This window comes from Paroedura picta, unplaced genomic scaffold (genome assembly GCF_049243985.1).
Source record: "Paroedura picta isolate Pp20150507F unplaced genomic scaffold, Ppicta_v3.0 Ppicta_v3_sca22, whole genome shotgun sequence".
Classification (NCBI taxonomy): Eukaryota; Metazoa; Chordata; class Lepidosauria; order Squamata; family Gekkonidae; genus Paroedura; species Paroedura picta.
In genome coordinates this window covers 3,301,466-3,327,709 of record NW_027518619.1, presented here as the reverse complement: position 1 = coordinate 3,327,709, position 26,244 = coordinate 3,301,466, and the positions used below count along the sequence as shown (strand labels likewise).

The window sequence follows — 26,244 nt, the reverse complement described above, 5'->3', positions numbered from 1 at the left end:
TGAAGATCCCAACATTCACTTTTATTCATAGTTAGTACTATAAGTTTTTTCTTGGATACGCAAAGCCATTCTCCGGCCATAGAAGTCTTTGTATTCCTCAGGCAGCTCGTCAAGCGTCTTCAGGGCCCTGTCCAAAATCTGAGCAGCTCTTGAAGCTGCAGCGAGGTCTTTGTTCCCGTAAGTGTCTGTCTTGTCATAACATTCAGCAGGGAGGTGTTTCCAAAATACATTGACTCCGACCCCAAACTCCTCTGAAGTCACGTTGTGGAACCACAGAGCTGCAAGTAGAAGAGAGACTTGAACGGAACAGTTGGGCCAAGAATGCAGGAATGTGGCATTGAGTAAAGACGCATGTGATCCAAATGCAGATTAATTTTGTTTAACAATCAGCAAGCTGTAATTTATTTGCTCATTGGGGAGGGAATTAAAGTTCCTTATGTATAGCAAAAACTGGTCTACAGTAGTAGAAGAAGAGTTAGTTCTTATATGCCGCTTTTCTCTACTTGAAGGAGGATCAAAGCGGCTTACGATTACCTTCCCTTTCCTCTCTCCCCAACAGACACCCTGTGAGGTGGGTGAGGCTGAGAGAGCTCTGATATTCCTGCTCAGTCTGAAGAGCTTTATCACTGCTGTGGTGAGTCCAAGGTCACCCACCTGCCTGCATGTGAGGGAATGCAGAATTGAACCCAGCACACCAGATTAGATATCCTCACTCCTAACCACTACACCAAACTGGCTAGTAGTTTAGCTCCAGCAAGCAAAGACCAGTTCCATTTTGCAAGTCGTTAGATTCTTATTTTATCTAACTTTAGAGAACTAGGAAACCATCTTGTGTATATTCCGGTTAAAGGTGCTAACCTCTACAAAAAGAAGAGTTCTGGTTGAGTAAAAATTTAAGAGGTAAAAAAGGGGGTTTTGCTATCAAGTCACAGGTGGCTTCCACCAACCCCATAGAGTTTTCAAGGCAAAGGAGAGGTTGTTTGCTATTGCTTGCCTCCAAATGTCTCTTGCCTAGCTGCTGGACAATCTTGAGATCTCGTGGCTATATAACTAGGGATACGCACCTGGGGAAAAATGGTGCTTTTTGTATTCAGTATTTCCTCGTTCAGTAATACTCAAATCAGCCAAATCATTGATTTGGTTGATCAATTCAAGCTCATGCGGTTTGAACCTAAACGATTCAGCTGAATCAGCTGCCAAACAGCTGATCATGCAGCAGAGAGAATCAGCTGTTTGGCAGCTCTGAGGACATTTAAATGCCTCTAGCCAGCCTTTCCCGCACTACCTGGGCTGTGCAGAGGGAAAAGAGCCCATCATGGAGCTCAACCAATGAGATAGCTGTTTGGCAGGCTGATTAAAGTTCCCCCATGACCAGTCTTCTGAAGCTGCAGAGAGAAGATTTTCTGCAGCCTCAAGGGGCTGTGCAGTGGGGGGAAGCAACTGGCCAAGCGGTTCACCCAACTCTGACAGATCAGCTGTTTGGTGGCTCTTCCCTCCCGACCATTCCCAGCCAGCAATATTGAGCCTCAGCTACCTGTGAAAGGTCTGGAAGAGAGAGAGCTCAGGATCAGCTGTTTGCCAGGCCCTTAGCAATGCTGTATCAAACCAGCTGAATCAAGCCCAACTCGATTTCAGCTTCTGTGATTCAACTTATTTAAATTGTTGGGATATTTGATGTAGACTTGTAGAATCAGAGTTGGAAAGGACTGTACAGGCCATCTAGTCTTTCCTCCTGCTCAATGCTTGATCAGCCCTAAAGCATCCAGGATGTGGCTTAGACAAGTCTGAAAAATAGCCGAATCAGTATTGATTTGATTAGTTTTTGGCTTAGCTGAGCCAAATTGTTGTGCCTATATATAACACGCATGCCATACAATAAATAAAATAAATAATACACTCCAGTAATCGCTTCTTTTTGCGGCTACATTTCAAGGGCTGTTTCTGTTTACTTAGGATGTTGTGTCACAGCACGTCGAATTGAGGCCGAGATCAAAAAAACAAACAGATGAACTCAGCATGTGACTGGGTCAATAGTGCTCTTGTTCCTACTGCCAATTGTAAAATACTTGCTGACGAGTTCAAATAACAACTAGGGGTGGCTGTACAACCTTGCAACAAAGAGAATGCTGCCGTCTAGCCGAACGTGCTACCGAGAATGCAAAGATCAGCTACAAAATGCCTTCTCGCATCCATCTGTGGCAAGGGATGGCCAGTGGTTTTATTACAATCACGAACAATGGATCGTCACGTTTTGGCTTAATTTCTGTGAAAGAACTCTTGCATAGTTTTATGCTTGGGGGTCACCCCAACATGAGGAACTGTATTAAAGGGTCGCGGCATTAGGAAGGTTGAGAACCACCACTTTAAAGGGAAGACACAAATGTCTGGATTGTACAATGACATCTAACACAACGTAAAGCCTTTCTCTGCTCTAAGGGCTGCTTCCAGAGGAAGAAGAGTTGAACCTCTGCGGGTTGGAATAGGAGGATGCAGATCTAGGATGGTGTGTATCATCTTACCTGGGATGAACAGAACTTCTCCTGCTTTGAGGACAGCCTCATAACGTCTGGCCTTGGCAAAGAGAGGATATCTCTTCAGGTCCGGCCTGTCCACATCCAGCACCTCTGACTTTGTACCTATAAAAGACAAGCAATGGTCATTATTGCTTCAGCTAAGTAACTTTGATGCCATGGTTGCCCACAGGTCATGCTAGGCCCAAGACACTGCTAACTATTCTTAGAATCATAGGGTTGGAAGGGATCTCCTGGGTCATCTAGTCCAACCCCCTGCACTATGCAGGACACTCACATCCCAATTGCTCATCCACTGTAACCTGCCACCCCCTTGAGCCTTCACAGAATCAGACTGACAGCTTGATCCTGACAGCCGCTCTGTGCAACAGACTACAGACACAACTGTACCCGTTACCACGGGTGATGTTTTCGCTCTTCTCTATGTAATCCTCTATGTTACCCTCGCAACAACCCTGCGAGGTAAGTCAGGATAAGAGGATATCCCTAGACTACCCAATCTCATCAGATCTCAGAAGCTAGGCAAAGTTATTGTTATTATGGTTTCATTTCTACCCCCACCCCAGCAAGCAGGCTCAGAACCGCTTACAATATATTATATACCAACAATCTAACATTAGCAATAAGATATCTTGTAAAGTTTCGCAGTTTAAAAACTAATGCATTGCTGTCCCCTTCCATAATAGCTCTACTGGCTTTTCTATTTATGGTTGCTCCAAAATTATGGTGGGATGGTCTTTCTAACCAGAGAGGGACCCTGAGATCCTAGCTAGGGATAGGAGACCTCCAAGGAATACAAGGGCGAGGGCAAGCAACAGCAAACCATCTCTTGCCCTGGAAACCTTTTGTGGTTGCTGCGACTTGACAGCACTTCCCACCATCTTTAGGTTAAAGAGAAACTCAGATTTCTTTAGGCAGCTAATGCAATCGAAGTTTGTCTGGCTTTTCCCCCCCTGAAGGATAAGGCTGTTATGCTGTCTCACCGAACACAAACAGTCATGCAGAGCAGGGTCAGAACCAGGTAGCTGTGATTTGCGGAGCAGGGGCTGTCTTTGCATATTTATACCCTGCCTTCCTTCCTCAAACACTACAGTAACAGAACAGCAAAAGCTGCAAGGACACAGTGTTTTTGTGTAACCTGTCATGAGTTGGTATCCAAGAGCAGCAGGCTAGAAATCAAATCAATAAATAATCATAAGTGCCCAGCAACAAGTTAAAATACAGTTGAAACAGTTTGCCCCCTCTTTCAAGAATCTTCTGGAAGGAAACAGTTAGTGCGCCCACTCTGCTAGGCCGCTCCAGGGAGAAAATCCATAACCAAACAGTTGCCAAATGGACAATGCTAGGTAAGGGGACCACCAAAAGCCAGAGGCGAGTGGTTTATGAATGGGATTGGACAAGAGAGCTGCGTGTCACATTTGCTCCCGGCTCATGCCATTTTGGCTTCACCAGAGTCCCACGATGCCCTTGCCCCAATACCTTGCAAGCATACATGCTGCATTACAGAGAGTTTGGTCACATAGGTAAATTTTGGAGCCACTTGATGGTTTTTTTTATTTTATTTTTTACTGTGAAGAGCTCTGTATTCTGCAATTGGAAATTTACTATCGCTGATGAAGAATCACCTTGAAACACAGCATCAACCAGTAGCTTGTTTGATACTGTACCTGTGTGTCAATATTCAATGTGGAAATGTACACTAATGCATAGCAAACAAGACACCACTGTTTAGAGATATGTTTCTCACATTAAGGGAAATAAATATTTTGTAGCATCATGCTGGGACGTTTGTGCACAGTAGCTGCTGTGTGCTTGTTATTCCTTGCACAATAATTGCCGTTCGGTTGGAAACAAAAATGGCACCGACCTGACAAATACAAATAAGGGGCATCCCGAGGACTGTACAGTACAACTCGCTTCTTCCCAGTCACTTGAATCAAGACGTTGTCCATGACCTGCAGGAAAGAAAAGTGGGAAGTTTGCCCTTGGCGTGCATCCCGACAAATATTTTTGCAGTCATTATTATTATTGTTGTTGCTGTTGTTGTTGTTATTGTTATAATCCCTGGAGGCTCGAGGCGAGCTACAACACATAAAACCCCAATAAAAACCATACAGTAAAACCCATAAAACAACAATACATACAATTGGTGAAACAATAAAGCAAAATGCGGCACCCCTTGATAACCCATCCTGGGGGGGGAGACAGAGGGTGCAAGTTGGTCTGTGCTACCGCTGCTGTAAGGGGGGGCCAGATTGTCCTTGCGGCCAAGCCTCATCCAATGACCTGGCGGAGGAGCTCTATTTTACAGGCCCTGCGGAATGCTGATAGGTTCTGCAGGGCCCGCAGCTCACCTGGGAGCTCATTCCTCCAGGTCGGGGCCAGGACCGAAAAGGCCCTGGCCCTGGTTGAGGCCAGGCGTGCTTCTCATGCATCTGCGCTAAGAGTTATTGTGACAAAACTAGGTCTTAGCCTGACTTTCAGGCTTGTTAAGGCTGCTGATGTCTCCATTTGAACAATGGATGGTTTGAAGTGATAATACAAAACAGAGCGCAAAACCTCTCCTTGGCTTTTAACAAGAGGTAATGCAATAATAAAGGTTAATACAAATGTGAAACTCTGAGAAATGGTTGGATCCTCCATAATAAAAGACAAAGACAAGATTCTCATTTTGCAGAACCGTCATTGTAAGAATAATTTGGAGTCAGATTCTCGCATTTGTATTGACCTTTATTATTGCATTACCTTTTAGTTGAAAGCCAGAGGAGAGGTTTTACGCTCTGTTTTGAAGTCTCTATTTGGGCTGGCTGTGGAGGTCACGTAGGCAGAAAAGGACGACGCTGGGCTGAAGAGGCACAACTGGCTTGAAGCAGCCTGTAAGCCTGAGATGGACGAAGTTAGCAGAACGTCTGTCAAGAATGAAAAAGAGATTCAGGAGAGTGGTGTGTTGGGTCTGAAGCAACAGGACAAAGTTGGATTCCAGTGGCACCTTTAAGACCAACAAAGTTTTATCCTGGCTATAAGCTTTCATGTGCAGGCAAGGAGTGTGCATATTCACGAAAGCTTATATCCTGAATTCATAGAATCATAGGATCATAGAGTTGGAAGGGGCCGTAAAGGTCATCTAGTCCAACCCCCTGTTCAACGCAGGATCAGCCCTAAGCATCCTAAAGCATCCAAGAAAAGTGTGTATCCAGCCTTTGCTTGAAGACTGCCAGTGAGGGGGAGCTCACCACCTCCTTAGACAGCCTATTCCACTGCTGAACTACTCTGACTGTGAAACTTTTTTTCCTGATATCTAGCCTATATCGTTGTACTTGTAGTTTAAACCCATTACTGCACATCCTTTCCTCTGCAGCCAATTAAACGTTGCTGGTCTTAAAGGTGCCCTTGGACACGAGGAATGGCAAATGTTTCCGATCCAAGCTGCGCATTTCCATTTGCAAGAAGTACAAAATCGGAGGCTGTGACTTCTTTGAGAAGCTGCTTTGCCTGTCTTCTGCGGTCGCGCAATAAAGAATCCAGCCGTTTGGGAAATTATTTTTAGTGTCTTCCTCTGACATTAGGACAACGGCTTTCTACAATTGTTCTTCAAACTCTTTGGCGGGGCTTGCTTAGATCTTGGGAAGGAGGGAGCAAAGGGGAGAAAAGGCATTTGCAGAAGACAGTTTGACAAGGCATTTGTTCGCAAATCAGTCCCGCCATCTAGGAGCGCAGAACAGATAACAGAAACCAAACCAAGGGCCACCCGGGCTTGCAGCCTGAAACCTCTAACCCAGCATCAATAGGAAGAATGCTGAGCCAAAGTGCAAAGGCTGTGCAAGAAGTTCTCGGTCTACAAAGCACGCAAGGGAGCTCCAAGTTACCCTAACAAATGAGAGGGGTGTGGCCTACGTCGTAATGGGTCCAGAGCTGCATTCCTGCCGAACTGATGCGGAAGACCGTGGAGAAGAGCTGCTCCTTCTCAAAGTATTCGGGGATCCAGACATCATCTGCCAGCAGGGGGAACTGTTTTCTGAGATCGGCAATATCCTGAAAAGGGAAGGCCAGGTTCAGACTGCTCAGAGGGCACCATGTTTTAATCCCTCTCTGTATAAAGTAGTATAAAGTAGCAGCCTGTCCTGAACCTACTGCCCATCTGCTTCCCTCGATGGCCTCAAGTTCTAGGATTTTGGGAGAAAAATGAACATATCCATGACTCCAGTCATCAAAAATGGAGGTCGTTCTATCAGTCCATACTTGTATTTAGGGGGAGGAGGGAACCCATCCCTGAATCATTTTCTTCGCCACTGCAACCGCAGTTAGCTAATCACATTTGGAAGACAGGCCTTGTCTCCTTTTAGCTTGTTGGGACAAGCCTTGCAACAAGAACTTCCAGGATAATTCCGGAATGGCAGCCATCCTAGTTGGCGGCAGCAAAGTTAAACAAGAGCCCAGTAGTGCCTTAAGGACTAACACCATTCATTGCAGGATAAGCTTCTGGGAGTCACAGCAACTCATTCTGTTGGCTGCATCACACATCTAGCCAAATGGATGACTAATTGGTGCTCAAATAAGTGTTGTTTTTCTTTAAGGTACTACTGGACCCCAGTAATGACTACTGGTAATACTGGATTCTCACTGCACATGCTAAGTCACTTTGCTCTCATTTCTACCCAGAAACCATTGATCTTGCAGTAGCTACTGGACTCAGACTGTATTTTTACATTCTCAACTGGCCTGTATGCCAATTGACTGCCGTTCACAGGTCTTCTCTGCCCTAATCCAGTCCCTGCAACAATCACCCAGTTTCTTACACCTGCAGCTCACCCTTCCTGGCAGTTCAACCACCCACCCTATCTCTCTCTATCTGTAATGGTTGAGGAAATTTAGTTTCATTGTATTTGAAGAAGCGGATGTGCACATGGAAGTGTATACCTTGCATAAAACTTTGCTGCTCTTAAAGGGCCCCCGGGACTCAAACTTTGTTCTACTGGATTCCTGCTTAGCTTGGCTGCATGACATTTCTGGTTTTCTCCTTGGTACAGATGACCTTGGTCTTTAGTGGCTAACTGGAGCCCGTCAGCCATCTCAGACAGCTTCTCATTATTTCATCAATTAGCTGTGATGCCAAAATAAAAGGGAGAGGGAGAGAGAGAGCTGTCCTGTTTTCAGAGAAAGGAATTTGGGTCTAGGAGGTTGGCACTGTAGCTCTTGCTAGACGTAACAGCGGTGTTCAACATGGTCAACCATGGACTGGTAGCCCAACGCCTAGTCGATGTAGGGATGCAAGGAAGAGGCTTAAAATGGTTACAGTCTTTCCTCCAAGGTTGGGGACAGAGGGTGGCACTAGGGGAGAGAACCTCCCCGCAGCAAGCCCTAATCTGTGGAGTTCCACAGGGAGCCATTCTCTCCCTGATGTTATTTAACATCTACCCCCTACCCCCTTGCCCAGTAGCTCTGGAATTTGGGGCTGAGCTGACACCCAGCTATTTCTGCTGATGGTTGGCCATCCGTCAACACCTCCCTGGTCAAATGTTCAGAGGTTGTAGAGGACTGGCTCAAGAGGAGTCAGTTGAAGTTAAGCCTAGCATTAAGATCCAGGGAACAGCAGTTGCTCAGGAGCCCCGGGCAAAAAGAAGTAAAACTGGCCTCAACCAGGACCAGAGCCTTTTCGGTCCTGGCCCTAACCTGGTGGAACACCGTCCCTGGTGAGATCAAGGCCCTCCAAGACCTTCAACATTTCCGGATGGCCCGTAAAACAGCTGTTCCACCAAGCCTATGGCTGAGGCCAAGAAATCAGCACTGGAGAACCACTGGCCTCCCTAACTCTAAAACAGCAATGCTTCATCCATAAAACACCAGCTGCCCAACAGAAATTGATTCCCCCTTTTAGAAGGGTTTAAAGGAGGCAGATTATTATTACAGTTTCACTAATGAATGTTAATTTAAAGCATTTATTAAAAATGGCTTATTCATGTAAGTTAATTACTTGTATACCTCTTGCTACCCACCCTGAACTAGGAAGGGCAGATTATAAAAATGTTATTAAAAAGTGAAAGTAAAGTAAAAAAAAAAGTAAAGTAAAAGTAAAAAAGTAAAAGTAAAGTAATGTAAAAAAAAGTAAAAGAAGTAAAAAAAAAAACTCCTGCTCTAAGCTCTTACAGGAGAGTAACAAGCTAAATCTGCCACTCTTCCTTGAGTATCCAGCCACTCTTTTCTGTCCCAGAGCTATGTTGCTCTATTCCTATGGATTTAATTTTCATTGTCAGGAGAGTGGGGGGAGCTGAAGATGTGTGCTTGAGAGAACATCACTCACCTTCCGAGGGTCTTCCCCAAGAGATCGCAGGTAATACTTTTCATCCTTAAAAACAAAAACAGCACAAAATTCACTTGGTTGAACTATAAATGGTCTACAGCCCCAAGGCTCTTGCTCAGCTGATCAACCGTTTACACGCGGGGGGGAGGACTAAAAAGCTTGACAAAACTGGCCGATTCCACTCAGTTTTGCTTGCTTTGCATTTAAACCATTTTTAAACTATTCATTAGTTAATAGAGAGCCACGTTTGATTCCCCACTCCTCCTCCAAATGCCACCAGCTGGGTGAACTTGGGCTAGCCAGAGTCCTGTTAGAGCTGTTCTCAGAGCAATTCTGTCAGAGCTCTCTCAGCCCCACCAACCTCATAAGGTGTCTGTTGTGGGGAGAGGAAGGCAAGGCAATTGTAAGCCAATCTGAGACACCTTCGGGTAGTGAAATGTGGGGTATAAAAAACAATTCTTAATTAATGGTGTGCCATCAGGTTGCAACCAACAAGGCAACCTCTTGTGGTTTTTTCATGGCAAGTGAAGAACAGAGGTGGTTTTGCCATTGCGTACCTCTGCGCAACAACTCATCTTTCTTGGTGGTCTCCCATTCAAGGACTACCCAAGGCTGACCCTGCTTAGCTTCTCCGCTCTAACAAACGCACTCATCTGGGCTATTCAGGCTGCTGTCTTGTAGTGGGAATTGGGTGGTCTACGTGGCCTTGTTGAATTCACACACAATGGGAAAGGAGTGGGAGGGAAGAGCTGAATCTGCTGCACTCCCCCATTGGTTCCTCCCATTTCCCCCTCTCAGAATTTCCTCTGAGCCCCACCAGCAGAAAATTGCGGGAAGAAGGCTGTTGCAAGCAAAGGGATTAAGATATTCAAGCAGGAGAGGACTCTGCCCAATCCCAAATTGTCTACCCTTCAAAGCAGCCATTTTCTCCACGGAAACTAAACTCGGTAGTCTGGAGATGAGCTGTAATTCCAGAGGATCCCCCGGCCCCACCTGGAGGCTGGCATCCCTAGCCAAGGTGACTAGGATGAGTCAAGCCATCTCACACCTGGCATCTATCGGTGTGACATAACCAATCAGATAAGAACTGCTAACAAGAATGAGAGAGATGGATATTTTCTTGGGAGTGCTCTGATGCCATCCCCTTACGAAAGGGAAGCAGCAGCTAGTAACAAAGATGGAGTTGCCGAGGCCAGGAGTGGTTTGAGGATTTGTGCGGCCCATAGCAACAGAGCCAGTTTAGGGATTTGCAAGGCCCCAGTGGAGAACAATTGCAGGGGGGGGGAAGAGGGGTCCCCCACAGTGGAAAGAGGTGTCACTACAAGTGCCCCTTAAAGAGGAGAAAAGGGGGAGGAGAGAGGCTACAGCCCTGATTCATGGAGGAGAAGGCAATGCACAAAACTCCTGGAAGTGCAGGGCCCGTAGTACATGCTACATGTAGAAGAAGAAGAGTTGGTTCTTATATGCCGTTTTTCTGTACCCAAAGGAGGCTCAAAGTGGCTTACAGTCGCCTTCCCATTCCTCTCCCCACAACAGACACCCTGTGAAGTGGGTGAGGCTGAGAGAGCCCTGAGATTCCTGCTTGGTCAGAACAATTTTATCAGTGCCGTGGCGAGCCCAAGGTCACCCAGCTGGCTGCATGTGGGGGAGCGCAGAATCGAACCCGGCATGCCAGATTAGAATTCCGTACTCCTAACCACTACACCAAGCTGTGCTACATGGATAAACCAGCCCTGACTGAGACTATACAAATGGCCACTTAACTGGGTGTTAATTGGAATTCACTGGGATTTACTTTAAAACACATTTAACATTGTATTGCACATACCATTTCATCTGGAAAATGCTGAACTGGGTTCATCTTCTGAATTAACACTCTGTTTTTCCTCACAAAAATGTAACTTTCAAGGTAATTTCGATATCAGTAACTAAACGGTATGGTTACCTCAGAAATAAAGTACTCTGCATGCTTGGCTTCAGCTGCTCTCTTCACAAATACATCAAAGGGCAATGTTCTGAAATGAAAATAAGAAAATAATATTCAACAGGCCAAATAAAAGAAGCAATCGTGTATTTCACATAGAAAGAAACTCGTGTTTTTTTTTTAAATCAAGATGACATTTCAATTCACTCCAAACCACCTACTTCAGTTCCACAGGAAGCCATTGGATCTAAATCCTATCGCTCAACACAGCAGCCCTAAATGCAGTTTTGTCCTAAACGCTGTATTTGTAAGTCCTAAAATTAATGGTGCCAACTTATGAGGGTTAAGACTGGTCCCCTCATTTGTGGCTTAATTTATTTACTTCATTTATACCACTCCATTCTACCCAATGAGAATCCACGCTCAACATTCTTGTCTCCTCCGTTTTCTCTTACTACAACCCTGCGAGGTGGGCGAGGCTGAGAGAGGATGAATGGCCAAGGTCACCCAGCAAGCTCCCATGGCAGGGTGGGGATTCGAACCAGCCTCTCCCAGAGCCCTGTCCAATGCTTTAACCACTACACCATTTTAAAGCTTGCACACTATTAGTAGGGTTTTAATATTTCTTTCTTGATTCATATGCTCTGCTGAACTCCAGCGGAATGTAACTTTCCCAGTACATTTGCATGCGGCCTGATTGTTAGTCTCACTAACCAACCTAGAATGAGTTGGTGGCTTTAATTTATCCTTGTGCCTGAGCACAGAATTCATGCTTTCACGTTCCTTTTCATAGACCTCTGATTCATTACAAGCCCAAAGTGTAAAGGCAGTGTACATCATGTCCTCGCCGGGAGTTCAAACGGGCCAAGAAGAAAGAAGCGGGACAAGACGGCAAAAGAATTTTCAAGGGCAATTGATGAAAGACAATGGGATGTCCTGAATCCTGTTAGTCCCACCCTCCAATTTGGGTTAGGAGGAAACAGAGGCACAATTCTTCACAGGAACAAAACAGGCCTGTGAATCAGAGGGGAAAACAGCTTGCAATTAGGTTTTAGAAAACAGTCCTGACTAAATGAGGAGCCTGATGCCCAACAAATAATTATTCTTTTTTTAAAAGGGGGGGGGAGGATCTTCTTCCACCCTATTAGCAATCCGAGCTGGGGGTAGGGGGAGTTTTGGAAAACTCTCAGACTTGGTTATTTCCAGCGCTCTCTCTCTCTCTTTGTCTGTCTCTCTTTCTCTGAGTGAGTGAGTGAGTGAGTGAGTGAGTGAGTGAGTGAGTGAGTGAGAGAAGTATCACCAAATTGCAGCTGATTTATGGCAGCCCAGTAGTTTTTTCAAGGCAAGGGTTATTCAGAGGTAGTTTCCCACTGTCTGGCTCTCTGTAGCTACCCTTGTCTCTCATGGTGATTTCCCATCCAAGCAGATCCTCTTATTAAACATGCAAGGAGAGCTCTGCTGGATCAGATCAGAGGTCCATCTAGTCCAGCATCCTGTCTCACACAGGGGCCAACCAGTACCTCTGAAGGGCCAACAACAGGGCAAAGAGGCTGAGGCCTTCATAAGAACTTCAGAAGAGCCCTGCTTGAAAAGGACCAGAGGTCTATCTAGTCCAGCATCCTATCTCACACAGGGGCCAACCAGCCCCTCTGAAGGGCCAACAACAGGGCAAAGAGGCTGAGGCCTTCATAAGAACTTCAGAAGAGCCCTGCTGGATCAGACCAGAGTTCCATCTAGTCCAGTGGCCAACTAGTTCCTTTGGAGGTCCAGCAGCAGGTAATGGAGGCCGAGGCCTTCCCCTGATAAGAACATAAGGAGAGCCCTGCTGGATCAGACCAGCAGTCCACCTAGTCCAGCATTCTGCCTCACGCAGTGGCCAACCAGTTCCTCTGGAGGGTCAACCACAGGCATAGGGGTGCCCTGATATTGCCTGCCAGCTCTGGGATTTAGAGGTTTAGTGCCTCTGAATGTGGAGATTCTCCTCAGCCACCAACCCCCCTCAGTTGGGAACCCAAAACAGTTTATATCATTCTCTGACGATTGTTCTTGTTAAAATGCTAAACATTTCTTTTTCTTAATTAAAGCAAGCTAACCTATAGCTGAAATGAATGACCAGGCAAACAGTACTTGTTTTAAGTACATGCCTGAATGGGTGAGACTTAATAATTTAAAAATATATTTTAAAAATGTGTTAAACATTTATTGGGTGATATTGACCATATATGGTCCTGACAACTGGCCCTCCCCTCCCCAAATGGCCAATGATGGTCCTGGGGGGGGGGGGAGAAGGGGAAGTGGGCATGTGCACACCTATGCTTCCCAATCATATTCTACACAATTGCACCACTTCTGGGGTTCCTCAAAGCCTGAAGAACGTTTCAGGGGTTTCTCAATGGTAAAAAGCCGAGAAAGGCTGCTCTAGATATCAGGAATGTCCCACTAAAACAGAATAAGTTTTGGAAGGAAATACCTATACACAAAGTTCTTACTGAGGAAATCCATCTGTGGCACAGGAGAGACGTGAACTTTGACTTCTTTATCTCCTACTGCTTGACTCAGGTAATCCACCGTCCATTTGGCTGTGCAGGGGCCCAAATCTATTCCTTCCAGTACTGCTGGCTTTCTCTGAGAAGGGGAGGAGGGAACAGAATTACTACATCATATAGCTTCTTTTTTCTGCCTTTGCCCATCTTGTGACCCAGGCACTATTCCCAAGGGTGATCAGTTCAACATTAAATTGATCTATTATCAGTCCCTCCCCTCCTGAACTTTAATAATGTTGCTTTCTGTTAGTTTCTAGTTGAGATCTTTAAAAAACCTGCAGAAAGTACTGTCATATCTTTATTTTTACGTATAAATTTAAAAACATTTATATCCTTTTCCTTATGGCTCAAGGCAGCTCATGAAACTAATTGGTATTTGAAATGCAACTAAACCCCAAGAGACAGTCTGTTGCCAGAGATATAAACAGGAGTTTAGCAGCACCTGAAAGATAAGCAATAAACTTGATTCCATCAGAGCCCAATTCCACCAAAGCAAGGATGGGATCGGCAAAAAAAGATTTAAATTTCTGCATGCGGAAAATCCACTCCTTGCACAGGAGATGGAGCTCTAATCAAGGGACGCTTCCGCTTGTTCAGCTACCACAAGACTTCCGGCTAGCTCCATGTGTCAAAACAGGGTTGCCAATCTCCAGGTACTGCCTGGAGAGCTCCCACTATTGCAAATATATCGTGAACCGCCCTGACCCTGCCTCCTTGCAGGGAGGGGAGATCTAGAATCCTAATTAATCAATCAATAATAATAATGATAAATGAACTCCAAAGTTTCCAGATCATTCCCCCTGGAGAACAACGGCAGCGTCGGACAGTGGACTGTAGGCTGAAGCCCCTCTCCAAACCCCTTTCTCTCCAGACACCAATCCCCCCCCCCAAATCTCCAGGAATTTCCCTACCCAAAGCTGGCAACCTTGCGTGGACCCCAGCCTGCCCTGGATGGTATGATCCGGTTCCTACCAGCGGGTAAATCTCTTGCAGGAAGCGCTCCCGGGTGACTCCGGCGTAGCGGGCTAGAGGGGCGAGCGGCTGGCTCCCCGGCTCGGCCTCCTCCGCGGCCATTTCCTCTGCCCTCTTAGCTTCCTGCCGGCGGAGCTCCTGCAAGGAGGAGGAGGAGGAGGAAGGGCCCCGTTCGGGCTCCCGGGGGGGGGGGCGGCACTAGACGCACCGCCCGGACACCCCCGAGCTAGGGATGCCACCCGCCTGGCCCGGCGATCCCTGCACGGGGCTGCGCGGAAACCTGCCCGCCCAGCCTCCAGGAGAGTGCGCGGGAGATCGCTGCGAGGGGGGCGGGAGAAACGTTTCCAGGAGCTTCTCCCGCCAGGGATGGCAACCCGAAGCGACAGTCCATAAGACCCGCACCGTTTTGTACAAGGCTTCCCTGCGCAGAACCGCTTCCTCCGATGCAACTACATCAGTCCATGAGAGTAAATTAAGATAGAGCATAGGGGAAATGGCTAAGAGATTCCCGGGCTCAATGGGAGAAACCAGCCAATGGGATTCGTTTGCATTCACTTGAGATTGCATTGCATGGGAAACATCTCCGGTACCCTAATGGTGTCTCCAAAGGAGAGTAAAGAGTAAATATATAATCCATTGCCTAGAGCAAGTAGCGGAGGCCTCGCCCTTATTTATTTAATATTTATTATAATTTCTATACCGCCCTCCCTTTCGGCATTGTAACTTGCATCCGCCATACAGTACAATGAACATTCCAATATATATTAAAAATATTTAACAGTGAAAAACTTGTGTCAAGCGGTGTAAAATAGCAACAGTAAGTTATTGTTGTTGTTTGGTGCGAAGTCGTGTCTGGCCCATCGCGACCCCGTGGACAATGATTCTCCAGGCCTTCCTGTCCTCTACCATTCCCCGGAGTCCATTTAAGTTTGCACCGACTGCTTCAGTGACCTCATTCTCTGTTGCCCCCTTCTTCTTTTGCCCTCAATCGCTCCCAGCATTAGGCTCTTCTCCAGGGAGTCCTTCCTTCTCATGAGGTGGCCAAAGTGTTTGAGTTTCATCTTCAGGATCTGGCCTTCTAAGGAGCAGTCAGGGCTGATCTCCTCTAGGACTGACCGGTTTGTTCGCCTTGCAGTCCAAGGGACTCGCAAGAATCTTCTCCAGCACCAGAATTCAAAAGCCTCAATTCTTTGACGCTCAGCCTTCCTTATGGTCCAACTTTTGCAGCCATACATTGCAACTGGGAAGACCATAGCCTTGACTAGACGCACTTTCATTGGTAGGGTGATGTCTCTGCTTTTTAGGACGCTGTCTAGATTAGTCATAGCTTTCCTCCCCAGGAGCAAGCGTCTTTTCATTTCTTTGCTGCAGTCCCCCTCTGCAGTGATCTTGGAGCCCAGGAAAATAAAATCTGTCACTACCTCCATTTCTACCTCCAACAGTAAGTAGTCAACGGCAATAAGCAGCAGTTTGGTCTGTCTGCACTGTTGGTACCATTTTCTATTCGTGCAGCTTATGGGGGCTTCTGGCTGGTGGCTGCTTGACTTGTCTTGACCAAATGCGCCCTTCCTTCCTCTCCTCGCAAGCCTCATCATCATCCTCTTGAATAAAACTTGGGCGGCCTAGCAGGTGCCCCTGCTGGACCCAAAACTTGTTCTGCTGCTTCAGACGGACGCATGAAAGCATAAATCAAACCAAAACGGGTTCCGGATTGAATATTAATGATTGAAGTCATATATTTTCAATCAATTGAAACTATTATAAACAAAAACAGATGGCTTTTTTGATAGCCAATCCGTCCATTTTTTTTCTATTTTGGTTCGACCAGGCCTCTCTTGCACGCTTCAGACCGACGCAGCTGTACTGTCCTTTTTAAAATACAATCAGAGTCCAGTAGCACCTCTAAGACCAACAAAGATTTATTCAGGGTGTGAGCTTTCGAGTGCAGACAAGGAACTCCCTACATGACAGTGGAATGTAGGGAGTCTGCGGAAGGGTGCTTGCACTCGAAAGCTCACGCCCTGAATAAATCTTTGTTGGACTTAAAGGTGCCGCTGGACTCTGATTTTATTGCACTACTTCAGACCAACAGGGCTACTCATTTGAATCTGTCCTTTTTTCAGGCTAGGCGTTCCCCTTCCTCTCCCTCCTCCTCCTCGTTTGCCGGTGCGGGGGGCGAGAGGGGCGGGCGGAACGCTGGGCGCGGCGCTTCTGTTCCCGGCCGGGCTCCTTTCGCGGGCGGGCCGCGCGGGCGTCGCGGGGAATGGCGGCCGGGGTGAGGCGGCGGGCGAGCTTGGCGTTGTCCGCGGGGCTCTGCTGCCGCCGGGGTCCGGCCGCGGCCCACCCCCGCCGCTTCCTTCTCCTGCCGGCCCAGTGCGGCCGGCTCGGGCCTTTGCCCCTCGGCTCCCTCCGCCCGCCATTGCCCGTGCCCGCCGCGCGGCCCTACAGCAGCGACGGCACCGGGGGGCGACGGCGGCAGCAGCAGCAGCAGAAGCGCAGCGTGGTGGTGGTGGGCGTCCCCAACCCGCTGATGTGGCTCCGCACCCGCCTCTACTTCTTCCTCATCCGCGCCTACTTCGACCAGGAGTTCAGCCCCAGCGAGTTCACGCAGGGCGCCAAGCAGGTGAGGCTGGGGCTCCGCTCCTCGGGCCCGCCTACCTTGCGGGGTGGTTGTGTGGAGAAAATGAAGGCGTCTGTGGGGGTAGGTGGGGGGGGGCCTTGTTGGAGGCTAGGGTGGCCGACCTCCTGGTCCTTACCTCGATAAGGATGCACGCGCCGATGAACAGAAATTCACCTTGTATAAGAAGAGGCCAGCAATGTGTTCAGATGTTGCTCTGAATTTTAAAAAATGCTAACTGTCAATGGCAAAATGTTTGTATCAATGGCCGTCTATGCAGAGTCAGCCTGGCTGCAGATTATTTTGTACTTTACCGGCCCTGGGTAAGCCAGGAAGGTCAGGCTAGACAAATAAAATTATTATTATAGTTATAGATGCAAACATGCTGAATAGGGATACATGGTCATTTGTCAATTGTACTCGTGTGCAAACCTGTTGAATATTGATAGACGGTCATTTGACAATTGTACTTGCATGAAAACATGTTGAATGTGGCTGGGTGGTCGGTGTTACAAAAATGTTGATGTTGGTATGGGTAGTGTTTTTTTTTTATTTAGAATAACGTGTCAATATATTATCTCCAGACGATGAATGGCTGCTTTGTAAGGTGGACTCTGTGCTAGTAGGGCAGTCTATAGAGATGCCTTGTAGAATTTGGGGCTGGAGCCTAAGAAGGTCAGAGTTTGGGGAAAGGAGGGAATTCAGTAGGGTATGCACATTCAATACATTGAATTTAAGAGTGGATGTTGAATAGGGTTGCTAGGTCCTCTCTGTACATCAGTGAGTGGGTAGAGGGGTTTCCCAGTCCCAGATTTGAGAGACTCCTAGAGATTTGGGGATGGAGCCTGGTGGAGGACAGGAACTTCAGTAGGATAGAATGCCAAGGAGTCCACCCTCCAAAGCATCCTTTTTCTCCCAGGGAGCTGATCTCTCTAGTCTGGAGGTGAGCTGTAATCAGTAATGATTTTATCGTAGCGTCTCTCAGCAGTTCTCAGTAGAAGTCCAAAGGGTTGGGTCCAACCTGTTTTTTTCACCACTGGTGAAAAGGAGAGGAAGGTTATGCCGTTTGACCATGAAAATGTCTGTGCTTGGGATCTGCATGGTCAAATATTCATGCGGAACAGAGGCTTAATACGGAGGGCATGATAAAGCACCGAAAACTGTTCAGGTTGTAAATATAAGCCCTGCCCGCAGATCTACAAAACGTAAATGGAAAACAAGCACTGTTAGTGGCAAATAAAATTATACTGTTTAAATGTGCTTAGAGTTGGAAATATTCTGTCAGCAACATGGACTTCCTCTGTGTTCCTGAAAAAGCAAACAATTGGATTCTCTCCCCCCCTTCCATCTTGTCTTCCAGGCCTTTGCTCTTGTTTCGAAGTTGATTTCCGAGTGTAAATATGAGTTGCTGGAGGAGCTGATATCTAAAGAGGTAAAAAAAAGCTCATTGCTCACTGCTGAAGTGAAAACAACCCCTGTTTTTGAATCTACTTCTGTGATTCTTAAGCCTATTAAAGGGCAGGGAGCTGCTTAGGATACAGTATGTGCAATATTTCCTCTCCTCTGCTACATATCTCTGGGTGATCAGGTTTTCCTGCACTGCCAGGACTGAATTGATAAAGAGAGTGGGAAAATGGATTCTTCCTTCTCCTACCAGTGCAGCCTTCTCCTACCAGTGCAGCTACCAGTGCATCGCCATCCATTCTTCTCCCAGCTTGGATACCACCTCTGCTTGACCATTGTTGTAGAACAGCGGTCCGCAACCTTTTTAAGGTTGCGGCCCGTTGCCAAGGGGTGGGGGGAGAGGGCCTGCAGTGCATGCACATTTGCGCATGGCGGTGGTGCAAGCACGCAAGCGCAGCAGTTTTGTGCATGCGTGGACCTGCTGTGTATGCACATCTGTGCATGGTGGTGATGCAAACGCATGCCGGCGGTCGAGCTTCCCTTCCCCCCCCCCGCAGCAAGAAGCTTGCTGGGCCGCAAGCTGCTTGCTGCGGGGAGGGCGGGGAGAGGGAGCTGCAGCCTGCTGTTGAGGCTCTCGCGGCCTGGCACCGGGCCGCAGACCGGGGGTTGATGACCCCCGCTGTAGAAGACAGACACAGACCAGGTCTACACATGCCACTGAATGATGGGGAGGGAGAGTTACTGTAATTTCAGATGTGTCTGAAGGAGAGTTGTCTGTTTTAAAATGTTCCTCGTGTAAAAAATAAAAACAAGGAAACCAGTGTGAGCGATAGCAGAGTTTTTCACACACTGTGCTAGCTATTAAGGTTGGGAATCTTTGGAAGGTATTATTCCATCCCTGCAGCCTGAAGGGGTTCAGTCGACTCTGCTGCCTCATTCTGCTTCATGTTTAGACCAGGCCTAAGTTTGACTTTTCCCGGCTTCATCCAAAGAGCTCTTTTTAGTGGCCAGGCTGAGCAGCTGGGACATAACACAAAGAAATGTCTGTTGAGCCAGTGCACTGTGGTGACTGCCAGGCTAGCATCTGAAAGGGCCCAGATTTGAATCCTTGTTCTGCCATGAAAGCTTGAGTTATTGCAGGACAGTCACATGTCCTCAGCCTGACCTACTTTACAGGGCTGTTGTGAGGATATAGTGGAGAAGAGGAGAACAATGTAAGCTGCTTTGGGTCCCCATTGGGGAATAAAGTGGGGGGAGCACATGAAGTAAGAACACACAGAGTGCTCTCGCTTTATCACTGAATAAGGTCAGCCAGCTGTCACTCTTTCAAGAAGGGGTCCCATCAAGGCTTAGAAGTTCCACATAGGCTTGTCCCAACCATTCTCAACGAAATCCTGTATCACCATTTTTATGAGCTGGCCTGTTCTGTGTTCCATCTCTCTCTGCCTCCAGTTGGATTCCGAGAAAACCTTGCTAGCTCCTATGCATAACATACGGTAAATGTACAGATACACACACTGTGATTGTCTAGGTTCGAGTCCAGTAGCACCTTAGAGAACAAGAAGATTTTCAAGGCATGCCTATCCTAAAGAGCCAGTTTGGTGTCGTGGTTAGGAGTGCGGACTTCTAATCTGGCGAGCCCGGTTCAATTCTGCACTCCCCCACATGCAGACAGCTGGGTGGCCTTGGGCTCGCCACAGCACTGAGAAAACTGTTCTGACTGAGCAGTAATATCAGGGCTCTCTCAGCCTCACCCACCTCCCAGGGTGTCTGTTGTGGGGAGAGGAAAGGGAAGGTGACTGTTAGCCGCTTTGAGCCTCTTTCGGGTAGAGAAAAGCGGCATAGAAGAACCAACTCTTCTTCTTCTTAAGTAATCTCAGGGCTCTCTCAGCCTCCCCTCCCTCACAGGGTGTCTGTTGTGGGGAGAGGAAAGGGAAGGCGACTGTAAGCCACTTTGAGACTCCTTTGGGAAGAGAAAAAGCAGCATATAAGAACCTATTTTATTTATTTACTTACTTACTTACTTATTTATTGGACTTATAGCCTGCTACTCCCATGAGGCTCGTGGTGGGTCACATTCAATAAAATCCCCGTAAAACCCCCCTAATACAATAAAATCCCGCCTAAAACCCAAGCAAATCCAACATGACCCAAACCAATCCAAGTGGCAGCGACACTACACAACCCAATCTATATTCCAAGGGGAGGAGTAAATGAATTGCCGCCAGAGTGATCATGGGGGGAGGGGGTATCCGATCTACCATTAAGGCGCCGGCCTCAACCATAAACCTGGCAGAAGAGAACCAACTCTTCTTCTTCTTCTAAAGCTCATACTCCAAAAACTGGGCCATTCCGCACCGGGATCCATGTAGCAAATTGTTTGCTGAACGAAAAATCGCCATTTTAAATAGTGGAATTCGGCGTAACGCATACCTGCCTTTGTAGTGGAATCCAGTTGCATTTCTATCGTTTCCCACAGGGTTCCGGTCTCGGCAAAAATCGCTAGAAAGGAAGCGCTATTGCTGAGCTGTGTCCCGCCCCTGGCCGTCAAGCAGCCAATGGGTGGCCGTTATCATGCTCCCAAACAGCCCCTTTCCCTTTAAGGAAAGTTTAAAAAAACACACACACACACACCAGTTGCAACGAATATGCGTTGATTCGTTTGAGAGACCCATCCAGCTAGCAGGTGATGTTTGAGCTGCCGTTTCATCGTTGCCACGCTCCCCCCGAGTGAACCCCCCCCCCACGAGTGCGATTTTTGGCCGAAAACAGTGTGAAAAATAAAGTGAAAATAAAGTGAAAATAAACCAGCAAACGGGCTTGTGCTTGGTGACTTTAAACAGAGGGGCTGCAGCCAGGGAAGCCTCGCTGGGTAAACGAAGGCTCGCCGGTGCGTTGATCTCCATTCGCTCGGAGAAAAAAAAATGGCAATCACTTCGCCAGATGATCAGAGGAGAGAGCCAGGGGGAGGGACTTTGCAGAAACCGCAACAATGGTAACGCACAGAACTTTCCTGCTAGTGTTGCAGATTGGTTGCAGGAGTGTAGCGCTTTCCGGGGGGTGAATCCACTTTTTGGGATCTCCCTGAAAGCGCTACAACGAAGCGCTTTTTGCGGATCGGTTTCAGGAGTGTTGCAGATTGTCAACGACATTGTGCATAACGGCAAAACTGTAGCGATTTCAATTAGTAACCATTGTGCTATTTTGGACGAATGCGGAACGGCCCACTGTGTTGGTCTCTAAGGGTTCTGCAGGGCTGCTCCACTGTAGACCAGCACGGTTCCCCCATGAATCATGCACTCTGTGAAATCTTCATGAATATTCATGACTTGAAGATTCATAATGAGGGTTCTACCAAAAGTGAAGGCTGGGGTTTCTGAATCTGATTGCACTTGCCGGTGTTTCTTTGTTCTGTTTTCCCACAAGCACTGATTATGAAAAGCAGCAGGAGCTGAGGGTGCGGATTGGTTTCAAGGCTTCCGTGTCCTGTGGGCTCAGCATTAACAGCTCTCCTTCTGTGTCAGTTGCTTCAGGTGCTGAAAGAGAAGCTATCTTTGCTGTCGGAGGACCACAGAAGCGCCCTGGCTGCTGACATGGATGAAATAATGTATACAACCGCAGGGGACATTGGCATTTATTATGACGATAGTGGTATGCATCCCTTTTGAAGCATTTGTACAAGCAGGAAATAAGCTGCCTTGTAATGGGCCAGGCTGTTGATCTCTCAAGGTCAATATTATCTGATCTAACACTGTCCATCAACAGTACTCCAAGGCTGTGGTCATTCATACCACCTACGGCCTGCTCCTTTTAATTGGAGACACCAGGCATAAAACCTGGGACTTTCGGCATGCAAACCTGATTCTCTGCCATTAATTCTCTGCCATTAATCCATGAGCCATGGCCTCTCCCCCTAAGTCTCTTAGCAGCTGTTGCAGAATATTCCCCTTGCATCTTTTCCAGTTCAAATGCTGTTACATAGGGGCATTCGGTGTGTCTTGGAATCCTGTTTGTGCTTCCTAACCTAGCTAGTATATCATCGTCATCATCTATCTTCTATACACATAAAGTATGCATGATCCTTCCAATGACATGTGTCTCTGATTGGCTCTCACCAGGGAGCATCCCCCCAGTAGAGTGAGAGCCAGGCCTCAGAAGGACCAATTGCAGCCTCTTCCCACCTTTTGTGGTTAACAGCCACTCATGGGCCTCTGCTTCCCATGCCTACCCTGCCTAGCATTTCCATCAGCCCTAAATAAAGCCTCAGTATATTTTCTGAAGTGATAAAAACAGCCTATGGCAGAGATGGGTTTTAGATGTAATTCCTAATAGGATCCCAGTCATTTTGACACTCATTTGGGGAGAGACCATAGCTTGGCAGTAGAGCTCAGGTTTTGGCAGCGTGGCTTTCTGAAGCTACACAATCATTTGAAGCAAAGAATTATCGCCATTCAGCCTTCACACCAGTGTGGCCCCAGTGTGGCGAAAGGCTTTCAGCTTTTCGCTGGTCCTGCAAGATGGAGCTCTTCCACCAGGTCTATGGTTGAGGCTAGTGTGAAGAAAAGATCTGTGCCCCCCCCCTCCAAGGAAGGAAGGTATTCCACCATATTCTAGCAGTGGTGGCCAGTTCTCCTCTAGTCCCCAGTGGGGGAGGTGGTGGGTTGGTTTGCTGCCACATTTGTTGCTGGTTCTGTATTTTGTTAACCATTGTGTTTTAGTGGGGTTTTTAGGGGACTTCTATATTCTTCTATTTTTATCTTGTAACCCGCCACGAGTCGGCTTTGCGGAGAGTGGTGGGAAATAAATAATAACAACAATAAAAACAATAATATCTGCGTGGCAGAAAGCAACACTGAAAATGAAGTTTCAGAGCCCATTGTGTGATGTGAAAACTTGTCAAGAACACCTGGCTTTCTTTTTTTCTTTTTACAAGCAGCAAAATGTGGGTGGTTACTTTACGGAGCAGACAATGCAGTGTCATTTCTTTTTCAAAACTATGTACTGTTCTTTTCACTCTGCCCAGTCTATAATGTCAAGCTGCAGAAATCCCTTTCCTGCTGTGTCTCCAATTTCTCCTCCATCTTGCAAACAGGAAGAAAGTTTGTTAGCATCCTGATGCGTTTCTGGTACCTGACCAGCACTGACCTTCCGGATGAATCTCCAGATGGAACCAAAGTCTTCCGGGTGGTTTTTGGCGATGAAACGACCAAGGAAACTAAACGCCTCTTAACAGCGAACTATGAGTAAGCCTGTCTCTAGCATTCTGCATGGACAATCAAGATGGGTTGCTGGGTTAGTCTGTCTGTAGCAGCAGAAAAGAGTGAGGGTCCAGCAGCACTTTAAAACAGTGGTCCCCAACCCCCGGTCTTGGGACCAGTACCGGTCCGTGGATCAGTCGGTACCGGGCCGTGGCTCCTCCTCATCCTCCTCCCCGGCTGCTGTCTCGGGAGCTGCCCTGCCACTCTGCTGCCAGCTCACCTTTGGTGCTCTCCAGTGGCCGCCATGGCTGGGGCTCCCCCTCGGCATGGCACTGTGCAGCTGCTGCTGGCAGCGCCCCCCAGCGGGCAGCGGGAAGTCAGGGGCGCCGGTGGGAAAGTAAGTGGAGCAGGGGCTCAGGCGGCAGCGACATCCCTCAGCAAAAGACTACCTCCCCCCGGGCCACAGTCAAATTGTCAAGCATTGACCGGTCCCCGGTGATATAAAGGTTGGGGACCACTGCTTTAAAAGACTAACACAATTTCTGGCAGGGGATAAGCTTTCTTGAGCAGTGACTCAAAAAATCTCATCCCCTGCCACAAATGTTGTGAATCTGTAAGGTGTTCCTGAATTCTGGTGGTATGGTAGAATCTAGGACCTAGCTTTTTAAGAAGAGGAGTTGGTTTATGCCCCATTTCCCCCTACCCGAAGGAATCTCAAAGCGGCTTCCAATTGCCTTCCCTTCCTCTCCCCACAACAGACGCTCTGGGAGGTATGTGGGACTGAGAGAGCTCTGACAGAAACTGCAATGTGAGAACAGCTCTAAGAGAACTGTATATTCCGTGGTCACCCAGCTGGCTGCCTGTGGAGGAGTGGGGAATCAAACCTAGCTCGCCAGGTTAGAAGCCACTGCTCCTAACTGCTACACCAAGTAGAGCGCAGGTGCTAATGCCAAGGTGGTATCTGCTAATAGAGTATTCAGATAAATAGCTTTTTGAGTGCTTGAAATCTTGCAGTGCCTTTACTTTTGATATAAGTGGTTTTATGTGATTCCAAATTATTCCAAACCAGCTCCTACATGTGTTTAGCTGCTTTGCTTTTAACTAATGATCTGATATTTTGTGTGTGCCTTCAACATTCACTCCATTTGCAGTAGTACTCATAGCTCATGTAACAATATTTAAAACTAGTAATCAAGCCCGCTGTACTAAAAATACAGCGGGCGCTAAGCCAGGGAGCCCCCGGCAGTCGCACGCAGCGCGGCTAGTGGGTGCTCCGTGGCCAGCGGGTGAGCAATCGGAGGGCCCAATCAGCAGGCACTTTGCGCCTGCTGATTGGGCCCTCCGATTGCCAGTCCGGAGGAAGGGGCCAATCGGCACCCTTCCTCATCACGGACTGAGCCCGCCCTAACTCCTCCTACTCTGCCCTTGCCGAATTATTTAGTCCGCGGGCGGTTTTAAGATAATCTTACAGCCTCCACTTATATTTTTTTGTTATTGTTTTTTTAAGGTTCCGAAGAGAATTTACCCAGGGTGTGAAACCGGACTGGCTGATTACACGGATAGAACATCCGAAGCTTTTAGAATAAATTTGCCAAACACGCTGTTTCATGGACAATTATCGATATTCGGGCATATCGATCATCTCAAGATGGGAGTAATAGAGTCGGGGGCTAATTTTGTACTTTTCCAAATACATCATTATAGTGCAGTGATGCATATAATAATAATAAAATGTTTCCCACCAGACTTAGGAGTAACACCAAGCACATTTATTTTTTAATTTTTTTTTACACTTTATTGATAACTTTATCGATAATACATTTCCAAGTTAACAAATCTTGTAGTCTTTCAATATAACAAATTTAAACTTCCAGTAGCACTTTATACAACATACTGTATAATTTTCGCACACTGAGACAAATACAACTACACAAATTCTGAACCTCCTGTTTAAATTTCAACTGAGGATTCCCAATCCAAATTAATATATGTTTTCCCAATATAATTCCAAAATGATCTCCATTGATTTTTATCATTTTCTAAGTCCCTGCCCTTAAACAATGCTGTGAGTCTTGCCATTTTTGAAAAATCCAATAGTTTAATTATCCAGTCCTCTAGCGATCGGGTCTCCTTTGTTTTTCAAACTTTTGCTACCACCATTCTGGCTGCTGTTAAGGCATAGAATAACAATACATTGAATTCTTTAGGTATTTCATCACTTATAATGCCTAGTAGATATAGTTCTGGTTTCTTTTTGAAGTTAACTTCCAACATATATTTTATTCCATAATTTAACCATTTTGGGGCAACTCCACCACATATGAAAAAGTTACCTTCATGTATTCTACACTTCCAACATCTCTTGTCAACATCCTGTGACCATTTTGCCAATTTTGACGGAGTTAAGTACCACCTAAAGTGCATTTTATAAAAATTTCCCCCTCAAATCATAACTATCCGAAAACTTAATTTGTTTCTTCCATAAGTGTTCCCAAGTCTCCATATCTATTGGATGGCCTAGATCTTTGGCCCACTTAAAGGTAAAGGTAAAGGTATCCCCTGTGCAAGCACCGAGTCATGTCTGACCCTTGGGGTGACGCCCTCTAGCGTTTTCATGGCAGACTCAATACGGGGTGGTTTGCCAGTGCCTTCCCCAGTCATGACCGTTTACCCCCCAGCAAGCTGGGTACTCATTTTACCGACCTCGGAAGGATGGAAGGCTGAGTCAACCTTGAGCCGGCTGCTGGGATTGAACTC

At 47.0% G+C, this 26,244-nt stretch overlaps 2 protein-coding genes across 4 annotated transcripts; one reads left to right on the top strand and one right to left on the bottom strand.

Annotated features, from left to right (window-relative positions):
* Nucleotides 1–14,749, bottom strand: LOC143828375 (tRNA wybutosine-synthesizing protein 5-like). 3 transcript variants are annotated; one of them, XM_077318762.1, is made up of 8 exons: nt 14,269–14,745; nt 13,224–13,378; nt 10,775–10,844; nt 8,830–8,874; nt 6,426–6,563; nt 4,399–4,486; nt 2,520–2,636; nt 1–278 (listed from the first exon to the last, which is right to left on the bottom strand). In XM_077318762.1, exons 1-8 carry the CDS (start codon nt 14,368–14,370, stop codon nt 22–24), a joined length of 972 nt encoding a protein of 323 aa, XP_077174877.1. In that variant the 5' UTR covers nt 14,371–14,745; the 3' UTR covers nt 1–21. The 3 variants fall into 3 exon arrangements, with proteins under 3 accessions (XP_077174877.1, XP_077174878.1, XP_077174879.1); XM_077318763.1 differs by lacking the exon at nt 14,269–14,745 and adding an exon at nt 13,739–13,873; XM_077318764.1 differs by lacking the exon at nt 6,426–6,563 and having other exon boundaries at nt 14,269–14,749.
* A 1,734-nt stretch (nt 14,750–16,483) lies between these two features.
* Nucleotides 16,484–25,233, top strand: LOC143828380 (m-AAA protease-interacting protein 1, mitochondrial-like). The gene is made up of 5 exons (XM_077318772.1): nt 16,484–16,891; nt 18,246–18,317; nt 21,814–21,940; nt 23,382–23,532; nt 24,995–25,233. The coding sequence occupies exons 1-5, from the start codon at nt 16,532–16,534 to the stop codon at nt 25,071–25,073; spliced, it is 789 nt and encodes a 262-aa protein (XP_077174887.1). The 5' UTR covers nt 16,484–16,531; the 3' UTR covers nt 25,074–25,233.
* Nucleotides 25,234–26,244: the final 1,011 nt, after the last annotated feature.